At 35.5% G+C, this 27,118-nt stretch overlaps 3 protein-coding genes across 3 annotated transcripts in view; 2 read left to right on the top strand and 1 right to left on the bottom strand.

Annotated features, from left to right (window-relative positions):
• The window catches only part of LOC117315471 (WD repeat-containing protein 61-like), a 44,439-nt gene extending 36,420 nt beyond the window's left edge, over positions 1-8,019 (bottom strand). The window contains exons 1-6 of the mRNA XM_033869675.1: positions 7,918-8,019; positions 7,529-7,556; positions 3,260-3,365; positions 2,694-2,779; positions 1,838-1,924; positions 530-678 (exon numbers count right to left, since the gene is read on the bottom strand). Coding sequence (XP_033725566.1) covers positions 530-678; positions 1,838-1,924; positions 2,694-2,779; positions 3,260-3,365; positions 7,529-7,556; positions 7,918-7,935 — 474 coding nt within the window. The 5' untranslated portion in view covers positions 7,936-8,019. The remainder of the gene's footprint in view (positions 1-529; positions 679-1,837; positions 1,925-2,693; positions 2,780-3,259; positions 3,366-7,528; positions 7,557-7,917) is intronic.
• LOC117315472 lies at positions 6,023-7,087 on the top strand. The gene is made up of 2 exons (XM_033869676.1): positions 6,023-6,362; positions 6,518-7,087. The coding sequence occupies exons 1-2, from the start codon at positions 6,182-6,184 to the stop codon at positions 6,760-6,762; spliced, it is 426 nt and encodes a 141-aa protein (XP_033725567.1). The 5' UTR covers positions 6,023-6,181; the 3' UTR covers positions 6,763-7,087.
• Positions 8,020-8,186: 167 nt separating the features above from the next.
• Positions 8,187-26,147, top strand: LOC117315485 (tetratricopeptide repeat protein 23-like). The gene is made up of 12 exons (XM_033869692.1): positions 8,187-8,247; positions 8,871-9,260; positions 9,617-9,776; positions 10,320-10,443; positions 13,681-13,963; positions 20,211-20,337; positions 20,771-20,853; positions 21,304-21,389; positions 21,920-22,047; positions 22,446-22,595; positions 22,911-22,993; positions 23,847-26,147. Exons 2-12 carry the CDS (start codon positions 9,076-9,078, stop codon positions 23,953-23,955), a joined length of 1,518 nt encoding a protein of 505 aa, XP_033725583.1. The 5' UTR covers positions 8,187-8,247; positions 8,871-9,075; the 3' UTR covers positions 23,956-26,147.
• The last annotated feature ends 971 nt before the right edge of the window (positions 26,148-27,118 follow it).

Here is a 27,118-nt window from a genome sequence, read left to right as displayed (position 1 = left end):
AATGTTTATATTTACAATCTAAAATAGTCTAGAACACCTACTATATATTCATATTTCATTTTAAATCATTGCAGTAAACACGGGAACCATCAGTTAAAGCGTGTCAATAATTGCTGTCAAAATAGGAACTATATTAGGCTGCAGATGTATATCATTTGTGAATTACAGAAAACAGAAGAAGCTGGAAACAAAAGTGTGACTAACAAAATTTACCCACCACGACTATAACGACAGGTGCCAAAGGCATACTGACATTAAAAATCAAACCCATATCTAGTCACCTTTTATGATCATGCAATGAGGGCAGCAGGTACAATTATTAATCCCTACCTGCAGGGAACTCTATGCAAAGACCACACTAGAGAAATCCCCATCCTCAGGGTGACTGATTGTCTAATTCTCCATTTTTCGAATACTTAAGTGAGAAGATCAATATTATTCATTTAGTCAATATCTTCTATTATCATCCACAGTTTGATTAGGATCCCATTATAGTCTACGTGTGTCAGTATAGATAATATCAACTTACAAATGCGAGACTGAGTGTGAACTTCCCCCTGGTATCCAGAGACTGTTCCTTCCGTCCAGTGTCCACACCAAACATGTTAATCTTACCGCTGTGACTACCTGAGGCCAGAAACTGGGAGTTTGGGGAGAACGCAAGCGTCCAAGCATCAACTGTATAAACACAATAACATTCAATAATTCTGTGTTAGCATGAAGTTCTTTATTACAATGGTAATTCTTGAGTTAATTCATTTGATAAAAACAACAGATGATTGATAAATAAATCAGAAACTTTATTCTACAATCTTCATCCTTCTTACTACTATGATAACAAATGAGGTGGAATCATACATTCAAGCAAAAAAAATATAAAATTGTGAATAACTGAAATTACTTTGTCACCGTCTGTAGTTAATGCTGCAAAATAAGCAAACCAGTAGATCTGTCAATACCATATATAGTTGGGCATTTAAATTTGTTATATTAGCGGATATTTAATATAGTGCAAACATAAATACCCATCAGATTTTTATACATATACATTATAAAAAATGTAGAAATGTTCATAATTACTGCAGAACATTTTCAAGTCAGTGTTTTGCGAGATCTAACAATCAAATTCTGACTGGGAAAAAAAAGAAATAATGCTTCTCAGAATTAATTTTCTAAACAGTTGCAGTTGTAGACCTATATCAACAACAGAGGGTTTAATGTAACTTTACCTGGGAGGGATCATTATGTAATGTAACTTTACCTGGGAGGGATCATTATGTAATGTAACTTTACCTGGGAGGGATTATTATGTAATGTAACTTTACCTGGGAGGGATCATTATGTAATGTAACTTTACCTGGGAGGGATCATTATGTAATGTAACTTTACCTGGGAGGGATCATTATGTAATGTAACTTTACCTGGGAGGGATCATTATGTAATGTAACTTTACCTGGGAGGGATCATTATGTAATGTAACTTTACCTGGGAGGGATCATTATTTAATGTAACTTTACCTGGGAGGGATCATTATGTAATGTAACTTTACCTGGGAGGGATCATTATGTAATGTAACTTTACCTGGGAGGGATCATTATGTAATGTAACTTTACCTGGGAGGGATCATTATTTAATGTAACTTTACCTGGGAGGGATCATTATGTAATGTAACTTTACCTGGGAGGGATCATTATTTAATGTAACTTTACCTGGGAGGGATCATTATGTAATGTAACTTTACCTGGGAGGGATCATTATGTAATGTAACTTTACCTGGGAGGGATCATTATGTAATGTAACTTTACCTGGGAGGGATCATTATTTAATGTAACTTTACCTGGCCCAGCGTCCATACTCTTGATACACTTGCCCGTCTCCACATCCCAGACTCGGACATGGCTGTCCAGACTGCTGGACGCAGCCACTCACAAAGGTCAAGGTCAAATATTACACAAATTGGATTTGATATGATGATAACTGTGTCAGCCAAAAATATGCAAAATATACAATGGGCATATGGTTACAAATTATTAAGAATTAATTATTGAAATCTACATTTTTGTAATATGAATAATTATGCTCAGATAATTTTTATGGATATTTTCAAGTACAGAATATGGTGTTGCATTGTCAATGGTCAATAAACAAGAAATAATGACATAAGAGCTTGTAACTTGTATGAATTAGACTGTAATCCATTTGTTGTTTTTGGACAAAAAAAAAGTTTATATCAATGAAGACAATTGGGCAGACAATGTGTTGAGGAATTTTTTTGACTCACATATAACAAACAAAATAAACAGAGGTTTATACATATCACTAACTTTTGTTTACCAACTAGTTGATTACAATAATAGTTCATTTAGCTGTATAGGTTTGGGTTTATTTTAATGTCCTTTTAACATTCGGGATCATTTAAGGATCTGACGTATGTGCCAGGTTTTGGAGGTGGAGGAAAGCCAAAGTATACCCGAAGAAAAACCACCGGCCTACGGTCAGTACCAGGCAACTGACCCATGTGGATTTCAAACCCAGAGGTGGAGGGCTAGTGATAAGGTGTCAGGACACCTTAACTACTGTGGCCCCTTAATTGTATAGATCTGTACTGTAGTTTATTTATCTAGGAGACAGACAATAGGGGGTCTGTCTAACATAAATCTGTGATGTATAAACAGTGTCTATAACAAGGATACGGGTGCCAGATTGGTTCATATCTACGGAGACGACTCCTAACTGGTGACCTTCCAACTCGTGCTTCAGGTCAAGTTTCTCATCCGACCTGTAAAACATAAGTTTTATAATTCAGAGTAATGTTCAACAAAAACTTAAATATCTGAACTAATAACTCAAACCATAATACAGAAGTATTTCAAAACAGATGCTAGTGTCGAGATTACAGCATTGATGATCGGATATAATTGGTTAGTGTGAACAAGTCTATTTCTAATTACAATGTATATAAGCATTGAACTGCTTTCAGTTGGAAGTTATATATGGGCTGATGAATGCCAACTGGACAAAGACAAATTTAATAAAGCGCTGATTAGCGTTGTAGCTTTTTTTATATACAATTTCAACATAACAATCTTTATTGGTAAACAGTTATTATGTATATTGTTGTTATTAATTATGTTTAAATAAGTAAGAAGTTGGAGTATGAGGAAAATGACATAGAAAGCTCGTCTTTCTTCAATAAACATTTCTACAGTCTGCCTAAAAGACTACGCATGATACAGAATGAGATTCTTGTATTACTTACCATCTCCATATCTTAACCATATCGTCAATTCCTCCTGTGACGATATTCTCTGTTCTGTCCCTCTCATTCTGTCGCCACGAGCAACTCCATATGCTGTCTTCGTGAGCTGTATATATGTAATAGATGTATTTTTGAAACAGGCTATAGCTGGCCTCAGATATGTGTATAAAGAAGTTGAGTAAGATTGGAAATATAACAATATTTATAGGGCTGACAAATAACTAAGAAGTGAAAATTCCTTGACCATGCTGGGAAAGTTCCCAATAGGAACAAACTAGTAACTAGTGGCCTAGCTCTCACTCTCATGATCAGTAGTGTTGGGAATCGGATGTTATTTCCTAATCAATTAATCGGCATAATCGGAGAGCCCCTTCCGATCGATTATCGATTATAATCGGATAGTATGTAAATCAGAGTTATTTATTAAATGTATTATGAATATTTGAAAAAATGTATTGTGAATTCATGATTAAAGTTTAAAACAATATTAACAAGTTTCCAATGAACATACCAGATTAATAGAAATAAAAGAAGTCATACGAGACGTTGTTGTTGTTATTATTTCCCATCCACAATCTGTATAATACTCATATTAATTGGTACAAAAATCCAGTATTTGAAACATGTCAACGTAATTCAAAACTAAAGCCATTGTTCAAAGTTGTAACGTAACAGACCAGTCAGTATGTAACTTTTAGTTTCGTTTACTTTAGCATGAATATCACCGGCAAACGTTGAAATTCAAATTGAAACTGAAACAAGTCACTTGATACGCCATCATACGGGAGAAAAAAAAAATATGTCAACTTATCTTTATTAACATATCAGCGAAGGCGACAAACATTCCGCCTCATGTGTCACCGTCTCAAGTGCCTCCATTTTGTTCAAGCGTATGAGTTAAACAGACGCGTTATAACTGTATATAATTTGAGTGCGTGAAGCGTTTTCGTGACCGGAACAGTGACTAACACAGAAACCAACACAGGGCACTTATTCCGGAAACGCCGCATTTTTTACCGGAGATATTTTCAATGGAAATTTCACTAATCGATTATCAATTTAACAATTGATTGTCGCTGTATTTTGGTAATTTCGATTAATTTCCGATTATAATCGATAATCGGCCCACCACTAATGATCAGTGAACAAGTAACTAGTGGCCTCTAATCACTCTCAGTGAAATAGTAACTAGTGGACTAGCTCTCACTCTCATGATCAGTAAACAGTAACTAGTGGCCTAGCTCTCACTCTCAGAGAACTAGTAACTAGTGGCCTAGCTCTCACTCTCAGAGAACTAGTAACTAGTGGACTAGCTCTCACTCTCATGATCAGTGAACTAGTAACTAGTGGACTAGCTCTCACTCTCATGATCAGTGAACTAGTAACTAGTGGACTAGCTCTCACTCTCAGAGAACTAGTAACTAGTGGACTAGCTCTCACTCTCATGATCAGTAAACATTAACTAGTGGCCTAGCTCTCACTCTCAGAGAACTAGTAACTAGTGGACTAGCTCTCACTCTCATGATCAGTGAACTAGTAACTAGTGGACTAGCTCTCACTCTCATGATCAGTGAACTAGTAACTAGTGGACTAGCTCTCACTCTCATGATCAGTGAACTAGCAACTAGTGGACTAGCTCTCACTCTCATGATCAGTGAACTAGTAACTAGTGGACTAGCTCTCACTCTCATGATCAGTGGACTAGTAACTAGTGGACTAGTAACTAGTGGACTAGCTCTCACGATCAGTGGACTAGTAACTAGTGGACTAGCTCTCACTCTCATGATCAGTGAACTAGTGGCCTCTGATCACTCTCAGTGAACTAGTAACTAGTGGACTAGCTCTCACTCTCATGATCAGTGAACTAGTGGCCTCTGATCACTCTCAGTGAACTCGTAACTAGTGGACTAGCTCTCACTCTCAGTCAACAGTAACTAGTTGCCCTTCACTCTCAGTGTACATGTATGTTTGGGGGAGTACACATCTGAAAGGGGTGAGTGGTGTGGCAGGTTTTAATTGTAAACAGTGTACATAGTGATATATAGGTCCCCTTCTAGCTTGACGCTAGGGGGGGATTTTAAAATAATTTATAAACCAAGGGTTTCTGGTTCGATCCTCAGTAGAGACATGCTTCTCTCTTTCTGTTACACAAGTATACATGTAGACACTTGTATTATGTATTAGTTAATTATAGTTATTGCAATATAGATGGCAATCTAATTAAAATCTAGATGGTCATTCCCACTACGTTACATGAACATTTAACAACTTCCCATAAGGGGTCATGTTCTGATGACCTCTGAGATGTGTGTATTTCACTTTCAGGGCGAATTGGCATTTTGTCGATGTCATCGAAGCAAAACATTTCGTCAAATCATGCATCTGAAGCAAACCATTTCGGCACAGTATATAGCTATATGCCCTATGGGACGAAATGACTTGAAACAAATTAAATTGACAGATTATACAAGCTATGCACTGTAGTCATGCTAATTCGGACATATAAAATTCACTTCCAAGATTCTGGAAGCAGTCATTTGATTGGCTAATCCAAAAGGTCACCCTGACGTGACCCCTCATGGGATGTTGTTAGATGTTCATGTAACGTTGTGATAATGACCATCTAGATTTTAATTAGATTGTATAGATGGAAGCTTGCTATAACATTGATTCATCATTGACATGCTAATTGTTTCTGCTTTGAATTGTTTATGCATTTAACAGTTGATTTAATCTGGTTTCACGATTCGCTAGTGTTGGGACGATGATCGGTAAAGATCGATTAGCGATCGTTTATAGCATCTCGATGCCGATGATCGATGGCAAACATCAACAATCGATCATCGGCAAATATAAAAAGGTACCGAAACGAACGAACCTCAGTATATGTAATCGAACGCGCCCGTCAAACAATGTACAAAGATGGCGGCCGCTGAAGAAAATCTAAGGGAAATATACCCAAACCCAGGCTCCATAACGAAATCAGATGTTTGGAAATTCTTCGGATTTTATAAAATTAATGATAATGAACCACCATCAAAAAAGAATTTGGATACAACGCAAGCTGTTTGCCGTCTATGCCGCAAGATTTACAGAAATACAGGTAAGTTCTACCAAGCTAACAAACTCGTACGGCAGACGTAACATGTGTTTCATTTGTAAACTCAAAATTGTATCAGCCGTTTAGAACGCTTGTCAGTTGTATATTTATTATCTTTGAACAAGTATCAACTTAATGTTTTCTTCCGTCGTTTTCAGGAAATACTACGAATTTCAGAGCCCATATTGACGGGGAACACAAATTACCGTCGGGAAATTCCACACAATCGCGATCAGACAAAGTTGAAACAAAATTAGTTCAACCAACAATATCGGCTGCATTTGTCAAAAGATGTGATGTTGTATCAGGATCAAATACTGTATTGAGTCAAGAACGGAGAGGACGGGTCGATGATGCAATATATCAACAGACATTAAAAACAATAATTTCCAGGGAGATCTGAGTGCATGTATTGTATTTGCATTTGTGAGTTTTTCACCCTTGTTCGTATACATGTTCAATAAATGTTTACTATTATTTTCTAGTCAAAAAAATGGTGTGTCAAAAATGTCAAAAACTGTCAATTGTCTAGTCAAGAATGTTTAGTTATTGTTTACTATTATTTTCTAGTCAAAAAAATGGTGTGTCAAAAATGTCAAAAACTGTCAATTGTCTAGTCAAGAATGTTTAGTTATTGCTCTGTTATAAATACTAAATTGTTATTGTTTATCAGTTTAATAGCTCAATTAAGCTGTTTTCATTGTTAATAAAAATATTGTTTTTCTTGATTGTAGCTTTTTGTGATTGATGTGTCCTCATGATCTAGTAATTAAAATTATTTTGAGAAATCCTCAAATCCCAAAAACATATCAAGTTGGAACACCCCTTTTCTATAGTGCTTAAAGGAACTGGTTAAGTGATTCATAAAGTGGCATTAACATATTAGAGACTTTATTATGTTTCACATACTACAGAGGGGGGTGAAGCATACAGTACACATACAACACAAAATAAAGTAAACAAAGGCAGATAACTGAAAACAGTTTATTTCCATGCTAAGTTACTAATATTCAATGGAATTTTAAAGATATTAAAGTTATAAATGCATTGGAAAAGTAAACCGATTATTTCACCGATTATCGGATCGAATAGGGTATCCGATTCCAACCGATGATCGATTATTATTTTCAACCGATTTCCCAACACTACGATTCGCTCGACTGACTTACCTTGTTCTTGCTTGAAAATAATGGAATACTGGAAGTAAACAAACAAAATAAAAGGATGCATTGAACAAATTGAAAAAAAAACTTTAACTATGGAACTCATGCATTGTGCATATAAGTATTTAAGTACATGCATGTATCCCAAATCATGTGGATGACATCAGATAATGTCGTATTGAAAAAATCGAATTTGATTTCGAAAGTAGAAATTTTCGAAACACGTCAGTCGTGTCAGCTGCAACAACAGCCCTGTCTTGAAAACGTATCCCAACACATCGGAAGTCTATTGGACATTTATTTGCATTTACTGACAAAAAAATTGGCAATTCAAAATGTGCTAACGTCCTTCAATTAATGTATTAATCAAGATATTTGCTACTTTGTTTTCTTACCAACTGAGAAGCCGCCATGCTTGCCAATGAATCTACGTCGAATAGGATTTGTCGTTGACAAGTGCCCGGCCTCCAGTTTCAAACGCTCGACTGACGCTAAATATACTCTCTAAATTTATAATCATGTACACTTGTTTTATAAATTTAATAATTGGTCCAACATCAATACCACATATGTAGTGAATTTAATAAATATTTTTTTTGTTACTTTGTTAATGATATCAATTACGGTGTAGGTAAATAAGAATCAAATACAAATAAGTTTCGTGATTAACTTCTACCTGAGAAAACATGGCGACAACGTAAACAACATTCTGAGCTAAAAAAAAGGTAAATTATCGTGTAGGCTATACGGGCTATGCAATTTGATATCAACAATACAGTTGATTAATCTGGTCTGCAAATACGCCAAAATCGTCTGAAATCACTAATGCTATGCAATATCCGTTTGGATTTGTGGAATACTGTGCTATTCCATTCTACTGCCTGGTCTCTATGTAAATTATTGTAAGGAGGGCATTTATCAGTAGCTCTTTATGTAGACAGGATTGTGTTACTGACCTACAATGTAGGGTGTCTATGATCACCTTAAAGATGAACACTGATCTTTAACACTATCAACAGATCAATGATGCATGGTGATTGTTTCTAAAATGTTGGCATACAGAAAAAAGAAAGTATATATACATGTACAGTACATTATGTCATTCCTTGTCAGTTTTTTTCTGCTCAAGAGTAGATGCAACATATTTTTTCTGGATAAAACGTCTCAACCTCTATGAATATATAATAGGAGATCTAGGGATCAAACTCAGGTCCCCTGGCTTACTAGACTAATGCTCTCAATAAAGGGAAACTCTCCATTGTACACTAGTATTTAGTATCTTATCAAGGTGACATTTATATAACTATTGATCAAATGGAACTGTAGATATCATACTGTCTGTTTACAGGGAGGGAGACGGCCAAGTCAATAAATCATTAAACAACAGGAACATACAAACAACAGGAACATACAAACAACAGAAACATACAAACAACAGAAACATACAAACAACAATAACATACAAACAACAATAACATACAAACAACAATAACATACAAACAACAATAACATACAAACAACAGCAACATACAAACAACAGAAACATACAAACAATGTCTGACGAGGAGGATTACTCAGCAGAGGAAGGGCGACCAATGGTGATCGAGGTTAAAACCACCAAAAGGCCATCGTCACGGACGCAAGGTCAGAGGTCATCTCGGACACCTAGGACTCCTAAAACACAGCGAAGTCAGCATAACGATGACGAAGATGATTATTCGGATGATTATGATGAAGAGTAGGTTACTTTTCTTGCTGGCAACATTAAGGAATTATTTCCCAAACAATTTTTACAATGTTATTGGAACAATCTGCCATATTGAAACTGTATATATAATGATAATAGCGGTATGTTTTACTCTGATTTTGGGACAGAAAACCAACTTTACTGTTGATCAAACAGTACTAGTATTAAGCTTTTTCAGTATGTCCAGATAATATAATAGCCACCTTGATAATCTGTGGTGGAATTAACAACACGCCCAGAGGAATATTATTTTAAGCTCATAACCACAGTATTTATTCTGTGTTTCTCTTTTAGAATTGCATTTTGTTCAATTTCCAAGTACATTGCATGTGATCTCCTTCCTACAGTGAGGATTACGATGAGGAGGAGATGGCAAATGAGGCACCTCGTACGTCACGTATAACACACCGACCAAAAAACGGACGCAAGAAAGTTAACACGACACCTCCGGACCGCCTGTTAAAGACTTCAACAAAGAAAGCTAGCAAATTCCTCGATCAGGGAAAGGTAACTGGCAAAGCTGTATTGTGACACCCTGAAAGATGACTACCAGTGGTTGTATAATTAGTACATTGTATTTGGTAGAGAGATGGTCTCTGTGGCTGTCTCGGATGATCTACTCCTACATCATACTTTATTTTCTGTGTGGTGTCTCTAACTAAAAACTCTGAATTATCTGTAAATTGAATGACAATCTTCTATGCACAATGAATTGCATCACAATACTTTTGTGTAGTTTTAAAATTGTAAAATTTGAAGTTTTGCCTTTGTAGGATCAAATAGAAATCAACTTATTTTGAGGATCAAATAAAAATCAAACTTAGAAATGTGTACTTTTATATTCGTGCTTCTGTAAAGTTTTAAATTTTTGAACAAAGTTAACAATTCTAAAACTGCACAACATTATTGTGGTGCAATTGCAGACAAAATGAAACATTAAAAATGTAGCCACAATTACTTTATATCTGACTTCATCTACACTTCTACTTTTATTTTAGTGTCCATCAATAAATCTTTACATATCAAAACACTTACCTTTGATTCCTACAGGTGGACAAAGGTATACAGGAATATGTAAAGTGTATAGCCTACTCGAGGATGGTCCATGGAGCAGTAGATTGGAGACTCGCCCGCAGTTACGCTGACTTAGCAGAGGCCTACCTCGACCACAAATGTAAGAAACGTAAACATTTTGTCTCATTACTAGAATTAACATCTTGATTCTTTGAATGTTAAGGGAGACAGAACACCTGGCTGAAATAACTTCAAATAAAACCTGTGTAATTTGACAATATGTAGGAGTAAATACCTGTGTAATCTGACAATATGTATGTAAATACCTGTGTAATCTGACAATATGTAGGAGTATATACCTGTGTAATCTGACAATATGTAGGAGTGAATACCTGTGTAATCTGACAATATATATGAGTAAATACCTGTGTAATCTGACACTATGTAGGAGTAAATAACTGTGTAATCTGACAATATGTAGGAGTATATACCTGTGTAATCTGACAATATATATGTAGGAGTAAATACCTGTGTAATCTGACACTATGTATGAGTAAATACCTGTGTAATCTGACAATATATATGAGTAAATACCCGTGTAATCTGACAATATGTATGTAAATACCTGTGTAATCTGACAATATGTAGGAGTGAATACCTGTGTAATCTGACAATATGTAGGAGTAAATACCTGTGTAATCTGACAATATATATGAGTAAATACCTGTGTAATCTGACACTATGTATGAGTAAATACCTGTGTAATCTGACAATATATATGAGCAAATACCTGTGTAATCTGACAATATGTATGTAAATACCTGTGTAATCTGACAATATGTAGGAGTATATACCTGTGTAATCAGACAATATGTAGGAGTGAATACCTGTGTAATCTGACAATATGTAGGAGTAAATACCTGTGTAATCTGACAATATATATGAGTAAATACCTGTGTAATCTGACAATATGTATGTAAATACCTGTGTAATCTGACAATATGTAGGAGTATATACCTGTGTAATCTGACAATATGTAGGAGTAAATACCTGTGTAATCTGACAATATGTAGGAGTAAATAACTGTAATCTGACAATATGTAGGAGTAAATACCTGTGTAATCTGACAATATGTAGGAGTAAATACCTGTGTAATCTGACAATATGTAGGAGTATATACCTGTGTAATCTGACAATATGTAGGAGTAAATACCTGTGTAATCTGACACTATGTAGGAGTATATACCTGTGTAATCTGACAATATGTAGGAGTAAATACCTGTGTAATCTGACAATATGTAGGAGTAAATACCTGTGTAATCTGACAATATGTAGGAGTAAATACCTGTGTAATCGGACAATATATATGAGTAAATACCTGTGTAATATGACAATATGTATGAGTAAATACCTGTGTAATCTGACACTGTGTATGAGTAAATACCTGTGTAATCTGACAATATGTAGGAGTAAATACCAGTGTAATCTGACAATATATATGAGTAAATACCTGTGTAATCTGACAATATGTAGGAGTAAATACCTGTGTAATCTGACACTATGTATGAGTAAATACCTGTGTAATCTGACAATATGTATGTAAATACCTGTGTAATCTGACAATATATATGAGTAAATACCTGTGTAATCTGACAATATGTAGGAGTAAATACATGTGTAATCTGACAATCTGTAGGAGTAAATACCTGTGTAATCTGACACTATGTATGAGTAAATACCTGTGTAATCTGACAATATATATGAGTAAATACCTGTGTAATCTGACACTATGAGTAAATACCTGTGTAATCTGACAATATGTATGAGTAAATACCTGTGTAATCTGACAATATGTAGGAGTAAATACCTGTGTAATCTGACAATGTGTAGGAGTATATACCTGTGTAATCTGACAATATGTAGGAGTAAATACCTGTGTAATCTGACACTGTGTATGAGTAAATACCTGTGTAATCTGACAATATGTAGTAGTAAATACCTGTGTAATCTGACACAATGTGGGAGTAGATACCTGTGTAATCTGACACTACTGTATACCTGGTAATTTTCGCCCCAGGTTATTTACGCCCTTGAGCAACACAAAACATATTCGCCCCATTTTAAATTTGCCCTAAATGAATTTCAAGAAATATCCTTTTCCTCGTTTGTAAAATCGAAAAATTCCTTTCGGAATTCTCAATACAGTTGCAATCGGACCACTCGGGACTTATTGAGTTCCCTAATTGTCTTACTAGCACAAGATGTGAAATGTAATCAGGTGTGAAACAAAGAACGTTTAGCTGTGCTGAGATTTTCGTTTAGTCACTGCTGATTCAAGTAGTATCGGGTATGCATGGGTGATTTTAAGCAAACATGATCAATTGTAAGTTCCCCGCACCGTGACTAATGACTGACCAGTCTTTTCTCTTGTTCACACGTATATACATTTATCCTGCAACTGCCACCGGATTGTCGGAATACACCCACCATATATATTTTTTTGCTGTATACGGCAGTGACAGAAAACAGCTGTATTTTGGAATCTTAGCACATGCGTCAGTTCTACTGACCTAATTCAAAGTGAAACTACGTTTAATAGGCGAACATATTTCTGTCATTTTTGACACCGTTTCACTTCAAAATGACTATTTTTTGATGATTTTGTTTTTATTGTTACATGATAAATAGAATACATGGTCATGGCTTGGGACAGAAAGACAAAAGTGGCTCGCCAAGGCTCGCCACGTTTGTCTTTCTTTACCCTCACCAAAATACAACTTATATTTTAAGACACTGACCATGTATTCTCTATGTACATGAATGGAAGCCACAATATTAAGTGACAGTGAACTCATAAAATTAGTTTTTTCCATGGCAGGAATTTGATGCTACTCTGCATTTCATTTTTATCATGACCGGACTACATAATTGAAAAGAAATTACTGATTTTTTAAGATAACTTAGTACATGTATGTATCGTTTTTAATTGAAAATGCTAAGCCTAGTATGTGATTTAACAGTTGAAAAGTAAGAGGGTATGTTTGTGATCTGACTACACTTGGCCCGTGTATTATGGTTTATAAATATTTCAATTCAGCTAGAAATTTTCGTCTTCATCTTAAATTCGCCCTATCTTCGAAGTGCAAAAATGGCGAAAATTAAACGGGGGCGAAAATTATCAGGTATACAGTATATAGAAGTAAATACCTGTGTTATCTGGAGGAGTAGAAAAACCTGGAGAAAATAAAACATCTTAGTATAGTCTACACCAAGTCTCATCCAATTTTTCCACTGTTATTGAATTATAATTAATTGGACTGTTGGTAAATGGTAAGTGTCAATATTTCCAATGTTTGAAGTTGGACCCGATTTGATGTTCATGGTATATTTTTTGCAGCCTACGCAGCTCAAGCTGATTACCACGCGGACAATGGAAAGGCTATCCTCCTCAACTCCCCACCAACCATCACCACGGAAACAGAGAAAGCCAATGTTTACACCGTCCTGTTCCGACTATACCACACAAAAGGCCGGGCTTTGACAGCACTAAAGAAGTTTCCAGAAGCAGAACAGGTCCTTACCAAGGCGGATAAATTTCTTGCCGACCTCTTCAAGATGTCTTGTGTGACACAGGATGAGTGTGATGAAATGGAAATTGACATTTCACATGCCAAGGCAAAGTAATAATGTGTTCTAGTATACCCCACTACCTCTAATATATTATACTCCCCTACCTGTATTACTTTGGTGATAATAATGTTATATTATACACCCTACTTGTATTACTTTGGTAATAACAATGTTATATTATACCCCCCTACCTGTATTACTTTGGTAATAACAATGTTATATTATACCCCCCTACCTGTATTACTTTGGTAATAACAATGTTATATTATACTCCCCTACCTGTATTACTTTGGTAATAAGAATGTTATATTATACTCCCCTACCTGTATTACTTTGGTAATAACAATGTTATATTATACCCCCCTACCTGTATTACTTTGGTAATAACAATGTTATATTATACCCCCCTACCTGTATTACTTTGGTAATAACAATGTTATATTATACTCCCCTACCTGTATTACTTTGGTAATAACAATGTTATATTATACTCCCCTACCTGTATTACTTTGGTAATAACAATGTTATATTATACTCCCCTACCTGTATTACTTTGGTAATAAGAATGTTATATTATACCCCCCTACCTGTATTACTTTGGTAATAACAATGTTATATTATACTCCCCTACCTGTATTATATTATACTCCCTACCTGTATTACTTTGGTAATAAGAATGTTATATTATACTCCCCTACCTGTATTACTTTGGTAATAAGAATGTTATATTATACTCCCCTACCTGTATTACTTTGGTAATAAGGATGTTATATTATACCCCCTACCTGTATTATATTATACCCCCTACCCATATTACTTTGGTAATAATAATGTTATAATATACTCCATGACCCGTATTACTTTGGTAATAAGAATGTTATATTATACTCCCTACCTGTATTACTTTGGTAATAATAATGTTATATTATACTCCCCTACCTGTATTACTTTGGTAATAACAATGTTATATTATACCCCCCTACCTGTATTACTTTGGTAATAAGAATGTTATATTATACCCCCCTACCTGTATTATATTATACCCCCTACCTGTATTACTTTGGTGATAATAATGTTATATTATACTCCCCTACCTGTATTACTTTGGTAATAACAATGTTATATTATACCCCCCTACCTGTATTACTTTGGTAATAACAATGTTATATTATACTCCCCTACCTGTATTACTTTGGTAATAACAATGTTATATTATACTCCTCTACCTGTATTACTTTGGTAATAATAATGTTATATTATATCCCCTACCTGTATTACTATGGTAATAAGAATGTTATATTATACTCCCCTACCTGTATTACTTTGGTAATAACAATGTTATATTATACCCCCCTACCTGTATTACTTTGGTAATAACAATGTTATATTATACTCCCCTACCTGTATTATATTATACTCCCTACCTGTATTACTTTGGTAATAAGAATGTTATATTATACTCCCCTACCTGTATTACTTTGGTAATAACAATGCTATATTATACTCCCCTACCTGTATTATATTATACCCCCGTACCTGTATTACTTTGGTAATAACAATGTTATATTATACTCCCCTACCTGTATTATATTATACTCCCTACCTGTATTACTTTGGTAATAACAATGTTATATTATACCCCCCTACCTGTATTACTTTGGTAATAACAATGTTATATTATACTCCCTACCTGTATTATATTATACCCCCCTACCTGTATTATATTATACTCCCCTACCTGTATTATATTATACTCCCCTACCTGTATTATATTATACTCCCCTACCTGTATTATATTATACTCCCCTACCTGTATTATATTATACCCCCTACCTGTATTATATTATACTCCCCTACCTGTATTATATTATACCCCCTACCTGTATTATATTATACTCCCCTACCTGTATTATATTATACCCCCTACCTGTATTATATTATACTCCCCTACCTGTATTATATTATACTCCCCTACCTGTATTATATTATACCCCCTACCTGTATTATATTATACCCCCCTACCTGTATTATATTATACTCCCCTACCTGTATTATATTATACCCACTACCTGTATTATATTATACTCCCCTACCTGTATTATATTATACCCCCTACCTATATTACTTTGGTAATAACAATGTTATATTATACTCCCCTACCTGTATTATATTATAACCCCTACCTGTATTATATTATACTCCCCTACCTGTATTATATTATACTCCCCTACCTGTATTATATTATACTCCCCTACCCGTATTACTTTGGTAATAACAATGTTATATTATACCCCCTACCTGTATTACTTTGGTAATAATAATGTTATATTATACCCCCTACCTGTATTATATTATACTCCCTACCCGTATTACTTTGGTAATAACAATGTTATATTATACCCCCTACCTGTATTACTTTGGTAATAATAATGTTATATTATACCCCCTACCTGTATTATATTATACCCCCCTACCTGTATTATATTATACTCCCCTACCCGTATTACTTTGGTAATAACAATGTTATATTATACCCCCTACCTGTATTACTTTGGTAATAATAATGTTATATTATACCCCCTACCTGTATTATATTATACTCCCTACCCGTATTACTTTGGTAATAACAATGTTATATTATACCCCCTACCTGTATTACTTTGGTAATAATAATGTTATATTATACCCCCTACCTGTATTATATTATACTCCCTACCCGTATTACTTTGGTAATAACAATGTTATATTATACCCCCTACCTGTATTACTTTGGTAATAATAATGTTATATTATACCCCCTACCCGTATTACTTTGGTAATAACAATGTTATATTATACCCCCTACCTGTATTATATTATACTCCCCTACCTGTATTACTTTGGTAATAACAATGTTATATTATACTCCCCTACCTGTATTACTTTGGTAATAACAATGTTTGTCGCCTAACGAATTGAGAGTTATCTCCACTTTTGTTTCATTTCCCTGACAATCACTGGTTGTTTTCCTTGTTGCTGTTTTAACGGTTTGAGTGATTTTGACAAATTGGTTAAAAAATAAGGTTGGATATCATATAGTGATCTTATTATACCCCCCGCAACGAAGTTAGGTGGAGTATACTGGAATCACCTTGTCCGTCCGTCTGTTACAAAATTTGTCCGGCTATGCATTCGTTCATTTCTTTATGGATTTCACTCAAATTTAGTATATTGTTAGAAGACCATATGAACTTTTGTCCCCTGCAGCGATTTTGCTATTTAGCCCTTTTTAACAGAGTTATGCCCCTTTTTCATACAAAATGTGTCATAATTTTGTCCGGCTTTGCATTCACTTAGTTTTTAATGGATTTTCTTGAAAATTGATACAGAGTTGAAGGATGGCATGAAGTTGTGTCTCCTGTAACGGCTTCTTCCGTAAAAACCCTTTTTACAGAGTTATGCCCCTTTATGTAAAAAATGGTTACTAGCTTGCCGGCTATGCATTTGCTTTGTTTTCTATGGATTTTACTAAAATTTGGTATATAGTTAGATGACCCTATGAGGCTGTGCTCTATGTCAAGATTTTGCCAAATTACCAGTTCTAATAGAGTTATGCCCCTTTTTCTTTAAAACTTAGTTTTGGATGGATTTTCTTGAAACTTTATATGGAATTGAAGGACCACATGGAATTTTGCCGCCAGGAACAGCTTTTTCCTATAAAAACCCAGAGTTATGACCCTTTATGTAAGAAATGGTTACAAGTTTGTCCCGCTATGGATTTATTTTGTTTTCAATGGATTGTCTTGAAACTTTTTACACAGTTGAAGCATGCACATGTGCCTCCAGTAAATGCTTTTTCTGAAAAAATGCTTTTTACATAGTTTTTTAGCCCACCATCATCAGATGGTGGGCTATTCAGATCGCCCTGCGTCCGTGGTCCGTGGTCCGTCCGTCCGTCCCTCCGTCCGTCCGTCCGTAAACAATTCTTGTTATCGCTAATCCTCAGAAAGTACTGAAGGGATCTTTCTCAAATTTCATATGTGGGTTCCCCTTGGTGCCTAGTTATGCATATTGCATTTTGAGACCAATCGGAAAACAACATGGCCGACAGGCAGCCATCTTGGATTTTGACAATTGAAGTTTGTTATCGCTATTTCTCAGAAAGTACTGAAGGGATCTTTCTCAAATTTCATATGTAGATTCCCCTTGGTGCCTAGTTATGCATACAAATATGTATTACATTTTGAGACCTATCAGAAAACAACATGGCCGACAGGCAGCCATCTTAGATTTTGACAATTGAAGTTTGTTATCGCTATTTCTGAGAAAGTTCTGAAGGGATCTTTCTCAAATTTCATATGTAGGCTCCCCTTGGTGCCTAGTTATGCATATTGCATTTTGAGACCAATCGGAAAACAACATGGCCGACAGGCAGCCATCTTGGATTTTGACAATTGAAGTTTGTTATCGCTATTTCTGAGAAAGTACTGAAGGGATCTTTCTCAAATTTCATATGTAGGCTCCCATTGGTGCCTAGTTATGCATATTGCATTTTGAGACCAATCGGAAAACAACATGGCCGATAGGCAGCCATCTTGGATTTTGATAATTGAAGTTTGTTATCGCTATTTCTGAGAAAGTACTGAAGGGATCTTTCTCAAATTTCATATGTATGCTCCCCTTGGTGCCTAGCTATGCATATTGCATTTTGAGACCAATCCGAAAACAACATGGCCGACAGGCAGCCATCTTGGATTTTGACAATTGAAATTTGTTATCGCTATTTCTGAGAAAGTACTGAAGGGATCTTTCTCAAATTTCATATGTAGATTCCCCTTGGTGCCTAGTTATGCATATTGCATTTTGAGACCAATCGGAAAACAACATGGCTGACAGGCAGCCATCTTGGATTTTGACAATTGAAGTTTGTTTTTTCTATTTCTGAGAAAGTACTGAAGGGATCTTTCTCAAATTTCATATGTAGGTTTCCCTTGGTGCCTAGTTATGCATATTGCATTTTGAGACCTATCGGAAAACAACATGGCCGACAGGCAGCCATCTTGGATTTTGACAATTGAAGTTTGTTATCGCTATTTCTCAGAAAGTACTGAAGGGATCTTTCTCAAATTTCATATGTAGATTCCCCTTGGTGCCTAGTTATGCATACAAATATGTATTACATTTTGAGACCTATCAGAAAACAACATGGCCGACAGGCAGCCATCTTAGATTTTGACAATTGAAGTTTGTTATCGCTATTTCTCAGAAAGTACTGAAGGGATCTTTCTCAAATTTTCGTATTTAGGTCCAATTGAAGTTTGTTATCGCTATTTTACAGAAGGTACTGAAGGGATCTTTCTCAAATTTCATATGTAGGTTCCCCTTGGTCCCTGGTGTTGCATTTTGGGACCAATCCGAAAACAACAGACAGCCATTATCGCTAAATCTTAAATTTTATATATAGGTTCCCCTTGTTTGAAAAGTACTAGAGGGCTGTTTCTGAATTTACACAGATTAGTAAGACTTAGAGGAAGGGAAAAGTAGAGAAAAGATCAATCTGACATGGAACCTATAAAGATCATTCAATGGTGGGCGCCAAGATCCCTCTGGGATCTCTTGTTGAAAAATGGTTACAATTTTGTCCAGTTATGCATTTCCTCAGTTTTCACAAAATTGTTGTATAGTTAAAAGACCATATATGGTGTTGTGATTTTCCCCAAGTAGTCCTTTTAAATAAATTATGCCACTTTTAACAGGAAAAATTGGTGAGTTTCATCCGACTGAGCAAATGTTCAGCTATGCGATCTGGCTATGCGAATGTCGAGCAATTTTCAATGAATCATTTGTCATGATTTTTTGGAATGGCTGCCAGCTGAGTAGTTACTGGATACAAAATCAAACAAAATTGAAGATATGCCATAAATAGGCAACTTCACAAAGTATCCAAACCAATCATGGAAAAGCGGGGGTATACTTGTAAGTTGTCACCCCCTCGGTGACAGCTCTAGTTTAAGTTTCTAGCAAACCTTGACAAGGATTTCAGGCCCTGTATTAATATGTGATAGTCTGTCCTGAAATATGCCTTGTAAGTAACATTTGAAAAATTGACGGAATAGTCTGTATCCATTAGAGAATGGGTGCCATGTTTGTTAATATAGGGTTGAAATAGAACTTTCTGTCATATAAATGTACCAACATCATTATGTTATATTGTTTTTAGACTATATTGGTGTTATGTTATATTGTTTTTTAGACTATATTGGTGTTATGTTATATTGTTTTTAGACTATATTGGTGTTATGTTATACTGTTTTTTAGACTATATTGGAAACAGAAGAAGCACGCCCTCGCTAGCAGTCAGTATGATAAACTGCTGGACCAGATGGAGGCTCACTACGGCAAGGACAGTATGGAGTTAGTCCCTGTTTACCAGGAGAATGGACAGATATCCTTTGTGTAACATACAGACAACTTGTAGTACTAGTGGACAGGTGTCAGTATCCAACTGTTAATGTTAAGCATTCCTTTGTTTTACTGTATTTCTTTTTCTTTCTATACATAATGATTTCTTCCATTGTGTTTCGCCTGTCAGCTGATGGGGCCGCGGTGGCGGAGTGGTTAAGGTGTCCCGACACTTTATCACTAGCCCTCCACCTCTGGGTTGCGAGTTCAAAACCTATGTGGGGCAGTTGCTAGGTACTGACCATAGGCCGGTGTTTTTTCCTCAGAAGGGCATGCAAATCAGGGCTTTACTTTCTTTACTAATTTTATTTGAAGATTTTAAAAGAAGTGGTATTCAAAGTGAAAGACTCTAATTAGTTTCTCCAGACATCTGATATTAAAACAATCAGGAAATTTGTTTTCTTAACTACACCCACCTGGAACAGAGTAAAGGTCGCCATGCCAACCACGACAAAGCTATAGAGATGTACCTACAGGCCCACTCCATAGCCGGCGCCAAGTGAGTGTCACCTTATACACAAATCAAAATATTGTTTACCCGTAAATATGCATTTATTTACATGAATGTGTCATATTTTTAAGTGGTAATTATATGTTCATGAGAAGTTTCCAATCTAGGATAGATCTATCGAGATAGAAATACCCTCCATAGAAAACTGAGAAACATACATAGCAGGCCTCCGTAATAATGACAAAAGCTAGTAAAAATTTACCACGGATAAAAGTTTGATGAAATCAGGTTTTCTGTAGGGGACAGATGTATGAATAGACATTCAATGTTTGTTGATGATAATTATGAATATTTTGAGTGTTACCCAAAATATTTCATCATTAGAATATCTATAATACTTAATTATAATGTAGCAAGGAGTATGAAGTGTTCATGTTTCAGAGATTCTTTTACCAACATAATTGTAATGATACATTTGAATATGTAAATATATTTTAGTTACCGTGAAGATAACCTTGTCACCATGGATACAGCTCTAAGTCTGGCCAGAGCTTACTCACAGACCGGCAGGGAAGAAGCCGAAGGTAATTTAGCATGTTTATCATTTTGACGTTAGTTTGTGGGTTTGGTGATAATGGTGGTGATGATGGTTTATCATTTCGACGTTGGTTTGTGGGTTTGGTGATAATGGTGGTGATGATGGTTTATCATTTCGACGTTGGTTTGTGGGTTTGGTGATAATGGTGGTGATGATGGTTTATCATTTCCACGTTGGTTTGTGGGTTTGGTGATAATGGTGGTGATGATGGTTTATCATTTCCACGTTGGTTTGTGGGTTTGGTGATAATGGTGGTGATGATGGTTTATCATTTCCGACGTTGGTTTGTGGGTTTGGTGATAATGGTGGTGATGATGGTTTATCATTTCGACGTTGGTTTGTGGGTTTGGTGATAATGGTGGTGATGATGGTTTATCATTTCGACGTTGGTTTGTGGGTTTGGTGATAATGGTGGTGATACAACATAGATTATTTGATTTAAATTACATTTATAAACTTCAAGGTAATATGATGGAGAAAATATTAAATGAATGGTGTGTTTGTTCTATTGAACAGGTGTGGCAGAGAAATACCTGAACGAATGTCTTGCCATTTGTCAGACTTGTCATGGTACAAATCACAAGAAAACATTAGAAGTCATGGATGAATTAGCAAGACTTCTGATCCGAGTAGACAGACAAGAGGTAAGCTTTGCTGTAGCGACCACCTAATGCTGTTTACAAGTTATTCTATAGTCTACCATGTTTGCTATGTAACACCAGTTTTGATTGGTTTAAAACCATGTAAACTGTATTATTTTCCAATAATACATGCTCGTGTCATTAATACACGTTCGTGAGTCACGGCTGTTACAATCTTATGTATCTAATATATATATTCACCCATCGACAATACTTTAGCCGACTGGGCTAATGGTTTAGTCTCTCCTATACTCTTTATCACGACGGGAGTTTTTTTTATCCCTTTTTTTTAATTTTCAAAATCAATGCCATATGATAGATGTTCTTGATCTTATTAGTTATAAGTATTTATTTCTTAATTAAAGCTGGTATGTTAAACTGTTTGCTGTCTGTTTCCCCAGGAAGCTTTGAGTATCCTGCGTTCCAGTTTGCCCGGAAAGTGTGAAGCTTATGGAGATTATTCTGAGCAGGTTTCCGACACATATAAACTCATCGCCTCTGTACACTTGTCAGGCGGTGGTACGGAGAAAGCTATTCGAGCTTATCAAAAGGTATTCAAGGATTACCTCCCCTGGCGTGTTACAAAATTGTATTGTATTCAGATATAAAATGGAATTAAACACCTATACAGTATATATATACATGTACTAGTATCTTCATTATATCACTCTACAATAGTATGCTTAATTTAGAATTAGCGTTGCATTAAGATCATGATTTCTATATAGTCTGACTTTATTGTATAGAATGGAACTACGTCTGAAGTCGTATATGATATGTTGCATTTGGAAATAAAAAAATGGCCTAATCTTAAAGTTGGGGTGATTATAATTCCTTCTGATTTCATCTGTTTTGTTTGTTTACAGTGTCATAACATAGAATGTCTTGTCCTCGGAAAGAATTCTAAGAAAACAAAAGATTCTGAACGCACCATTGAGATACTCATGGCGTAAGTATAAAGATATTTTGATAAAGAACAACACCTATTCTGTTAGAGATGTACAAGATATTTTTATACAATACAATACTTAGTCTGGTATCTTCGTATAGAGCTGATAAACTGTAATAAATCACTACTAAATTCAGCTGTCCAGGAACCAGAGTCCTCAATATTCCTTGATGTCTGACTTTAAAATTGTCCATAGTCCATTACAGAATATACGGCATGTTACTGAAAAATAATGCTTTTTCCTTAACTCCAGTATAATGATTTCCTATGGAAAAGTATATATAGTTACAAGATTTCCTGAGGTTACAGAACATTGATGAAATCTTGGACCAGTTTTTACAAATACTAGTTACTATTGGACAATCACGTGTTTAATCCATCCGTAGTAAATGACTGGCATTAATGAAGTAATTTTTTTCTGGACTTGGAAGCTGAAATATAACTTGGTCCTTGTTATTAGCCTGTGTCTGCTACAGTAAAATTTACATATCTGGCATGTACCAGGAAGATTTGTTCATATTTTTTCTTAGTTTATTTGACTTTAAATTTCTTTAACTGTCATAGTGACATTCCCTTATTTCTTTATCTGTGGCCCCGCCATGAAATGAGTGTGGTGGGCATATATATAGTGTTTACCCATGTCTGTCCTGTCCCGTCCCGTCCCGTCCCGTCCCGTCCCGTCCCGTCCTGATTCAATGTACACAAATATAACTAGCTAATCTCAGGAACTGCTGATGCAATCCTCACCAAACTGTGTTTCAGGGTGTCAAGTGGCACCATTTATGTCTTACAGACATTTTCTAGTTTGTGTTGAGATAAGTCTAAACATTAAAATTTTATTTTATCTTCACAGGAGCCCTGGTCTGTCCAACAAATTCTCACTCAGCAAAACAGAAGAACTGAAGAAACGACCAAAGTTTAATTCCATTGTAAACCGCAGCAAGCCCATGACAGGGACATAGACCTGCCAAACCTATAATTGTGTAATAGACACTGCCGTCCTTTTATCTCCGGTCATTCCATTGCATGTAAAAGGGAGGCTGAAAAGTGCTTTTGAAATATGTCATCAGATATTTTTGTACTGTAATGATTGTATTTAAAATCAAATTCATCCTTAATCCGTCCATAGCAAAGTGATGATATTCATTTTAGGTATTAAGATTATAGTCAGTCTGAGAGTGGAGTAATAGAATCGCTCACTCCCTTGGGGGTGAGACAGGGAAAATAGAATTGTTCACTCCCTTGGGGGTGAGACAGGGAAAATAGAATCGTTCTCCCTTGGGGGTGAGACAGGGAAATCTCTAGGAAGAAGCATAAGTGTCTTCCCCTGAGGGCTGTAGGCTATGGTGTCTTCCCCTGAGGGCTGTAGTGTCTTCACCTGAGGGCTTTAGGCTATAGTGTCTTACCCTGAGGGTTGTAGGCTATAGTGTCTTACCCTGAGGGTTGTAGGCTATAGTGTCTTCCCCTGAGGGTTGTAGGCTATAGTGTCTTCCCCTGAGGGCTGTAGGCTATAGTGTCTTACCCTGAGGGCTGTAGGCTATAGTGTCTTACCCTGAGGGCTGTAGGCTAAAGTGTCTTCCCCTGAGGGCTGTAGGCTAAAGTGTCTTCCCCTGAGGGCTGTAGGTTAAGTGTCTTCCCCTGAGGGCTGTAGGCTATAGTGTCTTCCCCTGAGGGCTGTAGGCTATAGTGTCTTCCCCTGAGGGCTTGAGGCTATAGTGTCTTCCCCTGAGGGCTTTAGGCTATAGTGTCTTACCCTGAGGGTTGTTGGCTATAGTGTCTTCCCCTGAGGGCTGTAGGCTATAGTGTCTTCCCCTGAGGGCTTGAGGCTATAGTGTCTTCCCCTGAGGGCTTTAGGCTATAGTGTCTTACCCTGAGGGTTGTTGGCTATAGTGTCTTACCCTGAGGGCTGTAGGCTATAGTGTCTTCCCCTGAGGGCTGTAGGCTATAAAGTAAATGTTATAGGTAGGTTATATAGTGTATTCCTCAAGTATTCTGTAGAAGTATTTGGAATTAGTTTTTGAGACACAATGAGTGATGAGTATTTTTTCCTGACATCATGTTTTATCTTCGTTGGGAGATTGAACATAGGGTATTGTTTAACATGCCCATTAGCCTAAGAAAATTTAATCAAAGGCATTTGTAATGCCTCCACAACAGATATAACATAGGTCTTTTGGTTTTCTAGACTGATACTTTACAGACTAAGCTAAAGAGAATTTTACCAGGGCTGGTCTACAAAAAACAGTTAGCAGTTATAATTAGTGGGTTATATTTTTTTCTATTTCAAATATCATCAGTTTTTGTGAACTTGCCTCCAGCTTTCTAAATGTATATTTTTTTAATGTATTGATAATATATTTAATGTAAGATATTTATAGTATTTACAAGTATTAGGGGAATCATGAGTATGGAGAACCGTTCCAACATCAGTACAATTTTAGTAAAACTGGATGTTTATTACATCACAATTACTGTGATTATTAGAGAATTAAAGAAATAAAAGTTAAATTGTTTCTCAGGAAGGTGAGATGATGTTAGAATTGAAACGGCTTACCATACTGTGTTAGATAAAACAAATTCAATAGAAATATATGAAAATATATATTTTTGTTTATGTTAAAAAATTCAATTAAATCTGTACATTCATTGTGATATTTGTAGTAAAGATAGTTTCATTCACTAAATGTCTGACACGACATATTGTTAACCAAAACTCTCATGATATGGTCCTACTAATGAGATAACACTTTACCTGTATACATTTTACAGGTATTATCTAATTATCAATTTACATTGTACTTACAATTATATTGTTGAATATATGATAGATCTGACCAAAACGTGAATTCTTATTGGTGACTGGGTTTTTGAATGTGTAAAAAAAGAAATTAATTTAGAATATTAAAACTTGTTTTACATTTGAATATGCTACTGTAGCAACATATTTTTATTATGAGGAAGTGAGAGCTATTTCTGGTTGTAGATTGGTCACATCACTGCCCTGTTATACCAGACAGGTGTCATAATTGTCTCAGCTCACACAAACATAACGACTTAATAAAACCTTTTTACAACCAAGTGTCAAGATTTACAAGATTCTGTCGTGAAACTTGTGTCAATTTAAAATCGTCATTAAATTATTATAAAAAGCTTATTTGTTGTTGCTCTTTTCATTTTACATTAAATCAGAGACGTACATGTACATACCTGATACACAAGTCTCTACGTACATGTATATACCTGATATACAAGTCTCTACGTACATGTACATACCTGATACACAAGTCTCTACGTACATGTATATACCTGATATACAAGTCTCTGATTAAATTATATTTTATAAAAACATGGAAACTTAAAGATGATTAGAAACTTCTTCCTACTAGGTAGAAAAAATGAAAGGTGAAACATAGATACCTTAGACGGTAATAAATATTTAAAAACACTGATGAACTTTGGCATTGAAGTGATGTATTGATAGAAATTATCCTTCCACACTACACAGGAAAGAAACTCATATACAAGTTAACAATAATAAAAAGAAGACCTGAACAGCTGAGTACGTACAGGTATTTGTAACGAAGTATACTCGCATGAATAGTTATGATACGATTGGTCAAATCTTTATTGAATATGATCGGACATCATATTCAAACGACGGACTAAATTAGGAAGGAACTATAACATCACTCCTTCATTCAGGTAAAAGTTGTTCCGTGCTCGACGTAACAACACAGCCCGAAACTTATAGGATAAGTAGAAATTAAAATGTTCAACAAATGTGATAGAAATAGTCCTATATAATATAAGACTTCGAATGATTCATATCATGATTTTTTTTTTACGTTTATTTTAGGATATTTTCATTTTTAGCTCACCGGTTACAAGTAACCGAGAGCTAATGCTGTCACCCCCCGCGTCGGCGTCGGCGTCCGCGTCCCACCCCAAAACTTTAAAGTTTTTGGAGTAAGTTTTTGGAAAGCTTGTAAGTCCAAAAGTATACACCTCATGCCCTTCTAATTTGGTTTATACATTCATTAGAGGTCTAGGAGTGATGTTATGGCAAAATCATGCAAACAAAATTTGCGATTTTTTTCGCATTTTACCATTTAGTGGACTTAACTC

Source organism: Pecten maximus, chromosome 17 (assembly GCF_902652985.1).
Source record: "Pecten maximus chromosome 17, xPecMax1.1, whole genome shotgun sequence".
NCBI lineage: Eukaryota > Metazoa > Mollusca > Bivalvia > Pectinida > Pectinidae > Pecten > Pecten maximus.
This window is presented reverse-complemented; position numbering and strand designations above follow the sequence as displayed.

Excerpts from the sequence above, each read along its gene's own strand:
- LOC117315472 (XM_033869676.1), top strand. The coding sequence starts at position 6,182 with ATGGCGGCCGCTGAAGAAAATCTAAGGGAAATATACCCAAACCCAGGC. Across the intron at positions 6,363-6,517 it reads CAAGATTTACAGAAATACAG|GAAATACTACGAATTTCAGA; the intron begins GTAAGTTCTACC and ends CGTCGTTTTCAG.
- LOC117315485 (XM_033869692.1), top strand. The coding sequence starts at position 9,076 with ATGTCTGACGAGGAGGATTACTCAGCAGAGGAAGGGCGACCAATGGTG. Across the intron at positions 13,964-20,210 it reads ATTTCACATGCCAAGGCAAA|ACTATATTGGAAACAGAAGA; the intron begins GTAATAATGTGT and ends ACTGTTTTTTAG. Across the intron at positions 21,390-21,919 it reads CGGCAGGGAAGAAGCCGAAG|GTGTGGCAGAGAAATACCTG; the intron begins GTAATTTAGCAT and ends TCTATTGAACAG.